The 11,311-nt window shown below is 39.6% G+C and overlaps 1 protein-coding gene across 5 annotated transcripts; it reads right to left on the minus strand.

Annotated features, from left to right (window-relative positions):
- Positions 1-470: 470 nt before the first annotated feature.
- On the minus strand, positions 471-10,989 carry LOC114240041 (putative transporter svop-1). 5 transcript variants are annotated; one of them, XM_089728000.1, is made up of 12 exons: positions 10,811-10,989; positions 10,585-10,725; positions 10,178-10,414; positions 9,554-9,715; positions 5,443-5,605; positions 5,191-5,312; positions 4,657-4,901; positions 4,187-4,338; positions 3,074-3,191; positions 1,938-2,123; positions 1,081-1,208; positions 471-649 (listed from the first exon to the last, which is right to left on the minus strand). In XM_089728000.1, exons 2-11 carry the CDS (start codon positions 10,652-10,654, stop codon positions 1,125-1,127), a joined length of 1,539 nt encoding a protein of 512 aa, XP_089584126.1. In that variant the 5' UTR covers positions 10,655-10,725; positions 10,811-10,989; the 3' UTR covers positions 471-649; positions 1,081-1,124. The 5 variants fall into 5 exon arrangements, with proteins under 5 accessions (XP_089584126.1, XP_089584125.1, XP_089584127.1 ...); XM_089727999.1 differs by having other exon boundaries at positions 1,834-2,123; XM_089728001.1 differs by lacking the exon at positions 10,178-10,414 and having other exon boundaries at positions 1,834-2,123.
- Positions 10,990-11,311: the final 322 nt, after the last annotated feature.

Genomic DNA, 11,311 nt, shown 5'->3' on the forward strand with positions numbered 1-11,311 from the left:
TATCTATCAGTGGTGTAGATTTTATATAAATTCTACTGGTTTCTTATTGGAAAATATTCCATTATGAACTAAAGCCAAATCATGTATGTCAGGCTAGTTAAAAATGCTATGGCTGTGATAGATATACCAGTCAACGGCCAATGTTTTAGCGCATGGGGAGCACCGCGGGATGTTGGTTCCAGAGCAAAATAATACATGATAAATATGGTAGCTATAATGGCGCTATCAACGAATGTAGCAGATACAAACAATAACGATGAACCTTACTTTGATGGTCCTGCACATTTGTCATAGTCTTTTTTTGATAAAGGCTTCAATAGACTTTTTTTAAGTTGGAGAGTTAAATTATTATGTGCAAGAAGCTAATGGTAAAAATAATACAAACATTTTGTGGTTTTTGTTTTATTTTAAAGTGGCACTTTACTCTTGATCTTTCACGTAGAAGTAGATTTTGAAAAAAAAAAAAAGAATTAAATAACGGTTATCTGTTTATTACCAATTAACATAAATATTAAACTTAATATTCCTATTATACGAGATTTTTTCATCGGGTCGACTGCTTAAAATTACTGATCAATTGGTTTTTCTTCGTCTGATTGTGATACAGGTTTTCTTTCAGGCGGCAAGAATATCGAAACTACGAATCCAGCTGAAAACGAAAAAAAACCCTCAGTGAGATTATGTAAAATAGTAACAAAATCCATAGAGGTTCAGAAAATAAAATGTTTAACATTTTTGGCGGTTTCCAGTGTTTCCCTACGTTTGCCGCTAAGGGCGCTGTTCCAACTGCATACTGAGTTAACTTTTACGCTATCGAGAACGTAAAAAAACTCGCACTAAGCACACTGATTATAAGTAACATTATGTTAGCAGATATTAGGAGAAGTGATTTAACGAAAGAAAAGTCCACAGTTAAATTCGAGCTCGGGACTATCTGCTTTCTAACATCACTTGTTTCCCAATTAGCCATATGACCTGCTGTAAATCAGTTTACCCTCAGTCCTCACAAAGCTGTTGGAAAAATTCACCAAATTACAAAAACACAGCCCCCGTGATGCCGCCCTGCCTTTATCAACTTACAAATAACTAGTAGTACATATCCACTGATCATCGGTGTGCAGTAGTCAGTCAGTAAACTGGCTATTAGTTGCACGCTGATAAAGCCGAATCCTCGAGCGACAACAACGGATAGGCATGTTGCCATTCCTCTGAAATTCAAGAAATTATTACTGGTTTAATCCTGACTCTTTTTTTTTTTATTACTTAGATGGGTGGACGAGCTCCCAGCCCACCTGGTGTTAAGTGGTTACTGGAGCCCATAGACATATATAACTTAAATGCGCCCACCCACCTTGAGATATAAGTTCTAAGCTCTCAAGTATAGTTACAACGGCTGCCCCACCCTTCAAACCGAAACGCATTATTGCTTCACGGTATAAATAGGCAGTGTGGTGTTACCTACCCGTGCGGACTCACAAGAGGTCCTACCACCAATAATTACGCAAATATATTTTTTTTGCGGGTTTCATTTTAATTACACGATGTTATTCCTTCACCGTGGAAGTCAATGGTGAACATTTGTTGAGTACGTATTTCATTTGAAAAATTGGTACCCGCCTGGGATTCGAACACCGGTGCATCGCTCAACATGAACCCACCGGACGCCTTATCCTTTAGGCCACGACGATTCTAAGTCAATAGTGTGCACCAAATACGATTCACTGTTGTAATGTCATTGAACGTTAAAGACAGAGGACAATAATCCTATTACAATATTTTAAGACCACTTCATATCAATATATCGAACCTCTTAATAAATTCTCTAAACGATACCTTAAATGTGTAGGGTTCCATTCCACTAAATAGCTATTCACGTTTCCCAATATTAGCGCCACGTATAGAAATAAGAAGAACAGTGCTATACTGAGCATTGGTACCCTGACGAAGAGGAGTAGAACCCCGCAGAATGCTGCTACGGCAAACACTAGGAGCGTGGTCAACTTTTTCCCTAAAGGTCCTACGGCGAAGGACAGGAGAACTGAGGATACGGTCGACACTCCTGAGTAGCACATGACTGCGTATAGCGTCATTGGTTGGATAATGTTATCGCAGTCTTTTAAAGTCTGTAATAAAAACAAAAAAATGGTTGGTAGGTTTTAGAAATGTATCTTCTTAAAGCTATAAGAGTAGACAGACAAACAATCTGACGGACAATCTGATGGTATTATCGGCGACTATAAACAGAACATGGGACCATGGAACCATTGGACCATTCTCATCCTGGGACTTAGTCTCAATGAAGATGTTGATTGGTTAACAGAAACATAGCAATATGCTTAGCCGGTGTCAGCATCATATTATTTTTTCCGAAAGTCGTGAAAGGCGATTAAGAGATTCACTGGAGTACGGGCAGCAGCTTTTTCTATTAAAGCAGCGTACTGCTATCACCAACCGGAATTTATTGGCAATAGTGTGTATTGTAAGACTGCACAGCTACCACCATCCTACATCTTTCTAAAGAGAAGCATTTTAACGGTTGTTGTTCAATACAATTGATACTACCACGAGCCCCAAAGTAGATGACAGCATTCACAATGTAATATAAATGGGCCCGGTAACCTATTTACAGCAGGTGGACCGGAAAATCGTCCACTACTGGCGTCCTGAGTCCGCACGGGTAGGCACTGCTTATTTCTGCGTCAAACAACGTTTCGCTTTGAAGGGCAGGGCAGTCGTTGTACTTACTATATAACTGAGACTTAGAACTCATGTCTCAAGGTACAAATCTACTTTGTTTATGTCTATGGACTTCGGTATTCACTTAGCACCATGTGGACCGTGAACTAGTTAACAGACTTAAAAATACAATTAAAAGGCCACTATCTGATTTCAAATGTGAGGTTTAAGGGTCAATTGTAAACTGCCAAGTCACAACACTATAATAAATTACGTAAATTTTTGCGACAATTACATCTAAGCACTAAGCTTATTAGGATATGGGAAATTTAACCAATATTTGGTTTGGTTAAAGTGGATTGGTTAAATTGTGTAGCAGTACTGAGTTAGATCTTACAGAGTTCGTTGCAGAGGCGGCGTTACTTGCCACTTCGCAGAACGTCAGTCCGTTCTTGTCGCCACCGTTGAAGTATGCGTTCGTCATTGTGGGCACCCACATAGTGTAACCGGTTGATCTGGAATTAAAATTGATCGGGTGAATGAAGTCTTTTGACGATTTCATACGCAGAAACACTTCGTTAAAAATTTACAATTCAAATTCAAAATCATTTATTTCAACTTAGATGTCAGTATAACACACTTGTTGAATGTCAAAATATAAAAAACTCAACGGGCTTTTATTTGTTTTTTCTCAATTTTTTTTTTGTTATACACCCAGCCCCGTAAAAGAGTTGCTTATTTTCGAGCCGCCGGCAACGCAAGCCTATGTTTGTTCCTAGTGTTCACATTATGCATTTTTTTTTTTAAGAAGGTAAGATTACTGATGGCTCCGAGGCCTTTCCAGTTTCATCAGAACAAGTGTGCGTGCAAAGGCTTAGGTCAGGAGGGAAAATGTTTTATTATAGTTGTCGCATTGGTTTTTGTGAGTAGCAGTTTTACTAATTATAAGGCATTAGCCCGGAGGGGTATGCACAAGCAGGTCTTACCTCCCAGGAAGTTCTACCCTATAGTTCAGATATCACCCTCGTGTCTCAGAGCTGGTGGCGACAATCATATTATGATATCTATAGGCTTCTGTAAGCACTTAATACTAGGTCTTAACCCCTGTTCACTACGTTCAGGGTGAGAGAGGGGATGGGGAAGGCAGCGAGAGGAGGATGCACCCGCGGCCTAAGATTCGTATTCGTCGAGCAGCCGGGTGATATGCGTCTCTTTTGTTAATATAATGTATTTTACAAGTAATTAAATAAAACGATTACAATTAACTGTCATGCGTGGTTTCTTCTTCACCATCGTCATGAACACCCACGTATTTTCATTAATAACACAATAAAACAACAGTGTTAGTATTACTCTAGACTTCCTACTACTAATATTTAAGATTAAAGGAATTAGCAACAGGAAAATTATGTAAGGATGCTATTGCTACGGGCAGATCATGAGGAAGCACTAAAAAGCAGTTTCGTAAAGAGTCCAAAACAAATTTTAAGACCATTATCACATTACTTACGTCATGTAAGCGCACATTAGAATGTAGTAGAGCGTTAAGGAATTTTTCAGTAGTGGAGGCTTAAAGAGGGGCGCTGTTTGATCCCACATCTTCCGGAAGAACGAAGAGTTTTCCACTAGAACTGGCTCTTCGTCTAGATAAACACTGCTGACCTGTGAAATTATACAGGAGAATATATGATGGAAAGTTTTTGCGGAGGCAGTTTGTAGAAAAAGTTGTTTCTAGTAATAAAAGTTCCGATCTGTGAGTAGTTAGAATAGCCCCCTAAGCTACCCCCTAAGTTAGGAAGGGAAAACGAAGTAAATTTCTTTTTAATAGTAAAATTAACGTTACTTGATACACAAAAAGACCTTACTGTATTTTACATAGCATTATATAATTTGAACTAACCATGTCATAGGATATAAATTTGTATTAAATTTTTGACGTCAAAGATTAAACAGAAGTACAAAGTGATTAAAATTACTTACCGGATAAGCATATGGTTTTCTACCAGTATTCCATCTATAAATGGATTTAAAAGTATCCAATGCTTTTACAGTCTGGTCTCTGCTGAGCAGAAACTTTGGGCTCTCGTTGAGGAAGGCCATAGTGATAGTTCCTAGAACTCCTGGTATACTGATGATCTGCATCAGCATCCGCCACGGACGGTATTCCATGTGTAACCACGATATTTCAATGTAGAACGAATGTTTGAAAACCGGTAAAGCGAAGGCTGAAAATTTCAGGTAGATTTGTGATTAAAGGGTAGGTTTCCATTAAAGGTTCTAGAAAGGTCTTTCTCCCGAAACGCTCTATGGACCAATCTTGCTGATTGTGACAATGGTACGAGATATATACACCTATGTTATCCACAGCAGTGAAATGAGAGTGAATAAGACACAAGCAGAGCTGTTTGTGTGTGATAATAGTGATACTGGTGGCAAGGAAAGTGAACATTGATGTTAAATAGATTTTATCCTGAAAGGTCGAAAGCTCAATGACACTAAAACAAAGATACTCACAGCAAATTATAAACTGGACGCACATTGTGGCACTGGCCAGGAGAAACATGAATCTGCTTCTGTGCCTCTTTGGGGTGCTTTCCCCGACTAGTACAAAAGCTGCTGCATTAGCCGATGATGTACTAGAATTAATTATTATTTATATTTGTTTGTTGGCTTTTAATAATGTTGTTTTTGTAATTATCTACTATCTATCACTAAGGAAGTCATTCATGATAATAATAAGCTGTTATTAAAATAAAACATACTCACAAACTGGCTGACAAAAATTTCAATATAGCTAGTGAGATATAGGAAGGCGCCATGCTGGCTGCGAAGCCGAAGATAGATCCTACTGGCATCGCGAATAGAAGAGTGGTTCGACGACCCCTTGTATCAGCGCAGAAGCCCCACACATATGACGAGAACATAACTCCTGGATAAAGGGTTCATCTTTCATTAAATAATAAAAAGTTTACGGTTTCAAAACCGCTTTAAGCCGGCACTACTTCGTGGTATTAATAAGTAGTCGTGCGCCAAGTATTGTGCCTTTTTTTTATTATTGCCCTTGTAGGCAGACGAGCATTCGGCCCACCTGATGGTGAGTGGTTACCGTCGCCCATGGACTTCAGCAATGCCAGGAGCAGAGCCAAGCCACTGCCTACCGTTGAGTACTTTCCACAAACCTCGCGTGAAGAAGGACAAGTCATAGCGCTCGGGTAACACCGTGGAGGGGAGCTCATTCCAAAGCCGGATGGCCGGTTGAGCCGGTAAGCTCACCTACCCGTCCATGCGTAGCTGGAATAGCTACTTAGAACTATCAGCGAATAGGTAGGGAAAAAAGGCAGTAGTACAAAGTTTCAACTTCAATTAGTTGATGATAAGATCCAATAGGACACCTTTGTCGGTTCAGCAAAGTTTAAATTCCATTGCCTTGGAATAACGGTTGCACTAAATTGCGGTATCGTATACAGGACGAGGCCTTCGTGAGGCTTCATAATTTTTTTATTTTTTTTTTATTGCTTAGATGGGTGGACGAGCTCCCAACCCACCTGGTGTTAAGTGGTTACTGGATCCCATGGACATCTACAACGTAAATGCGCCACCCACCTTGAGATATAAGTTCTAAGGTCTCAGTATAGTTACAACGGTTGCCCCACCCTTCAAACCGAAACGCATTACTGCTTCACGGCAGAAATAGGCAGGGCGGTGGTACCTACCCGCGCGGACTCACAAGAGGTCCTACCACCAGTAATTACGCAAATTATAATTTTGCGTGTTTCACTTTTATTACACGATGTTATTCCTTCACCGTGGAAGTCAATCGTGAACATTTGTTGAGTACGTAATTCATTAGAAAAATTGGTACCCGCCTGGGATACGAACACCGGTGCATCGCTCAACACGAATGCACCGGACGTCTTATCTCTTAGGCCACGCCGACTTCTAACTTTATAACTTGATTTACTTCAAGCTTATTTTATAAATAGCACATCAATTAACCATATCTAATCAAATAAGCAACTGTTTATAAACATTTAAACCTACATAAAACGACATTTTATTGTCTCTATATTTACATTGAAAATCAATTATAAATGCTAGCTCCTTTGTCTTTCCAGACAAAATAAATATGGCATGTCTTTTAAATATACAGTGGCTAGACAAACGATTAAACAATATAACTTGAGGTAAACAAGTACGTTTTGACTTTCACTGAATTGTTTATCGAATACAAATATTATAATAATTAATAATATTAATATTTAATTAATATAAATATATACAATAAATGATCGTTCTCGACGCCAAAATGATAATAAACTATAACCCTATCGTTAACAGTATACGTTACCAAAGTTAGCGTCACTTTACTAATGGTTACTAAAGGTAGTTTTCCAATTACAGCACAAGAGCGCATTATGCGGCATAATGCTCAACGTTGAATGTTCCAACTACACATTCCCGATCCTGCGGACAGAATGGAAAGCAGTCGACGTCGCCCAAAACACGTCATCTCGGATCCTCCCGATCCACTAACGGTGCTTTTAGGTACTTCAAGCACCGGTCACCGTTCTCGTCGAACCCGTCGCTTGCGACGAAGGGCTCGACGAGTAAATTAACTCTCAGACACAGCCCACTGAGTTTCTCGCCGGATCTTCTCAGTGGGTCGCGTTTCCGATCCGGTGGTAGATTCTGCGAAGCACGGCTCTTGCTAGGGTTCGTGTTAGCAACATCGTCAGGTTGAGCCCCGTGAGCTCACCTACTAAAGTTAGGGTTACGCTGACATAGCCTCTCAAGGCTATCAGCTTAGGTAGGAAAAAAAAAAAAAAAACCAACTACAGCAACGCTTCGCACAATCGAGCACCCTCAAAAGTACTGCTCTCGCGTGATACTCGCAATCGATACCGACTCAGTGACAGAAAATTGACAAGTGTTTTTTCTTTAAGTTGGCATTGATCGAAATTTTGTTTATATTATCGTTAGTAATATTATTTAATGTTGAAAATAATTGTAAGGCTTTCGTTTCGTCGTAGTTTCTTAGAAATAATCAATGTTAATTAAAACTGTGCTAACTTAGCGCACTCTGCTGATGCATTTGAAAACTAATTCACGTTCCAATTAAGCTTCAGCATAATTCAGCATTGTGCGTCACTGACTCGCATTATGCTCTGTAATTGGAAAACTACCATAATCAATCCTCAAGTTCAACTCGCAAATAGACAGTCGTCGTGGCCTAAAAGATAGACGTCCGGTGGATTCGTATCTAGCGATGCAAAGGCGTTCGAATCCTGCAGGCGGGTACCAATTTTTCTAATGAAATACGTACTTGACAAATGTTCACGATTGACTTCCACGGTGAAGGAATAATTAACATCGTGTAATAAAAATCGAACCCGCAAACTTATAATTTGCGTAATTACTGGTGGTGGGACGTCTTGTGAGTCCGCATGGGTAGGTACCATCACCCTGCCTATTTCTACCGTGAAGCAGTAATGCGTTTCGGTTTGAAGGGTGGGGCAGCCGTTGTAACTATAGTGAGACCTTAGAACTTATGTCTCAAGGTGGGTGGCGCACTTACGTTGTAGATGTCCGTGGGCTCCAGTAGCCTCTTAACACCAGGTGGGCTGTGGGCTCGTCCACCCATCTAAGCAATAAAAAAAAAAAAAGAATTTGTGAAGCCTCACGAAGGCCTCGGCCTGCATACTAATTTGAAGTCGTCGTGGCCTAAAGGATAAGACGTCCGGTGCATTCGTATCGAGCGATGCACCGGTATTCGAATCTCGCTGGCGGGTACCAATTTTTCTAATGAAATACGTACTCAACAAATGTTCACGATTGACTTCCACGGTGAAGGAATAACATCGTGCAGTAAAAATCAAACCCGCAAAATTATAATTTGCGTAATTACTGGTGGTAGGACCTCTTGTGAGGTCCGCACGGGTAGGTACCACCGCCCCGCCTATTTCTGCCGTGAAGCAGTAATGCGTTTCGGTTTGAAGGGTGGGGCAGCCGTTGTGACTATACTGAGACCTTAGAACTATATCTCAAGGTGTGTGGCGCATTTACGTTGTAGATGTATATGGGCTCCAGTAACCACTTAACACCAGGTGGGCTGTGAGCTCGTCCACACATCTAAACAATTAAAAAAAAAAAAAGTCTATGGGCTCCAGTTACCGCTTAACACCAGGTGGGCTGTGAGCTCGTCCACCCGTCTAAGCAATAAAAAAAAAATAGAAGTACGTTCGATGTGAGTCTACAGCTATATGTGGTGTTACAAAGTTAACGTCAACTAATAACAGAACCGCTGCATACTCAATAATAACGAGAAAATAGACGAAGTGAACTTAGTAAATAATTATCGTTCCTTGTAGTCATATCCTCACTGGTGGTAGGACCTCTTGGGAGTCCGCACGGGTAGGTACCACCACCCCGCCTATTTCCGCGGTGAAGCAGTAATGCGTTTCGGTTCGAAGGGTGGGGTAGCCGTTGTAACTATACTGAGACCTTAGAACTCATATCTCAGGGTGGGTGACGCATTTACGTTGTAGATGTCTATGGGCTCCAGTAACCACTTCACACCAGGTGGGCTGTGAGCTCGTACATCCATCTAAGCAATAAAAAAAAAAAACCAGTTTCCGCTATGTTGATGTACCATATAACTTTATATAAAATGATCAGTGTGCTTAATGCGAGTTTTTTAACGTTCACGATAGCGTAAAAGTTAACTCAAATTTGTTTGTATGGTGTTGGAACGTTTGCCTACATTTGTCGCTAGGGGCGCTGTTCCAGCTGCATACAAATTTGAGTTAACATTTACGCTATCGAGAACGTTAAAAAACTCGCACTAAGTACACAGTAAGCAGTAGTCAGTTAAACTTACCAATCAACGGTATAGCAGAGAGTAGACCTTGTTCTGTGGTCGTAAGGTCCATATCACAGGCAACGGCCGGCATCACCACGGAGAAACCGAATATGTCCATGTACATTGCCAGTATTATGAGACAACATGACGTCAGCATTATAATGTTATATATTCCGAAGCCTGCAGGTATCATGAAGATTATTAGGAAATATTGACATGACTCGTCCTACTCGAACGACTAATATTACTCAATTATATATTATACTTCTTTTTTATTTTTCTAGGTATTTTCCCTTAAGGCCTTTAAGGCTTAAGGCTTCCCTAGGTAAATCTTCTCATTTCTGGTAATAGTCAAGATTTTATTTATTTATTTTTATTGCTTAGATGGGTGGACGAGCTCACAGCCCACCTGGTGTTAAGTGGTTACCGGAGCCCATAGACATTTACGACGTAAACGCCGCCATCCACCTTGAGATATGAGTTCTAAGGTCTCAGTATAGTTACAACGGCTGCTCCACCCTTCAAACCGAAACGCATTACTGTTTCACGGCTGAAATAGGCAGGGCGGTGGTACCTACCCGTGCGGACTCACAAGAGGTCCTACCACCAGTATAAAGCAAAATATCGTTAAAATCAAATAACCTTTCACGCCTCTATATGAAGTGCAGGAATTAATCGGCATTAATCGAATTGAATGTTTGAGAATATCTTGTTTGAAGAATGGCGTAGGCAGTATTACCCACAGACACAGCCCACTGAGTTTCTCGCTGGATTTTCTCAGTGGATCCCGTTTCCGATCCTGTGGTAGATTCTGCGAAGCACGGCTCTTGCTAGGGTTCGTGTTGGCAACGTCGTCAGGTTTGAACCCCGTGAGCTCACCTACTAGTTAAGGTTACGCTGAAATAGCCTCTCAAGGCTATCAGCATAGGTAGTAAAAAAAGGATTATTAATTAATTCTGAAGTGTGGTTGGTTTGTGAGCTCCGAAATGTTTTGTGTTGCGAGTTGAATGTTTCGTCTGTATTGTACAATAGACAATTTCGGAACTTACCTGTATGATCCATGGCTGTATCATAACTGCATTTTTTATTAACTACAACTTCTTGTTTAATAAAAGCCATATTTTAAATTTTCTCAATACGATTAAATCCTTATAAAAATCAATGCTCTTCTTTGCTTCTTAGTAATTTTGCTTAAAATATTAGACAAAACATAATTTACAGGTTAGTTTTTTGGTTTACTTCAAAAACATTTAAACTTGAATACTAATCAATTACCTTTGCCTTTGGAATTGGCTCTTTTTCATTTAGAAAAATGATTTTTTTATGTACTAAGTCATTAGTGTGCGTGAGCTTCACAAGAACATATGCTACGAAATTCTTAAAACCTTATTAACTTCTAAATTTACTATTTAAATGACACAAAAGCGTTGTAATTAAACACCGTTTTCAATCCACTGAAACCAATATAATAATGGTGTTCTTATAAAACTTTCAATGATAATTAAATAAAAAAAAAATACAAGAAATAGTTACTATAGCGCTATGCCACTTTTGAACAAACGAAAAGTAAACCTTATTCTGTTTTGTGGAAAGTTGAAAATAAATTTTCTTTGTAACTAAAATATTCAGTTATAGTACTGATAGCAAGAGGATAGGAAAAATGCATCGATGGTTCCGTATGCATCCGATCGAATGAGAATTTCAAAACTGTACAATTAATTTGTTTATTTGTACTTTATTAATTTATATACACTTTGTTCTAATCGTATAGTAAAC

Source organism: Bombyx mandarina, chromosome 06 (assembly GCF_030267445.1).
Source record: "Bombyx mandarina strain Sakado chromosome 06, ASM3026744v2".
NCBI classification, from domain to species: Eukaryota; Metazoa; Arthropoda; class Insecta; order Lepidoptera; family Bombycidae; genus Bombyx; species Bombyx mandarina.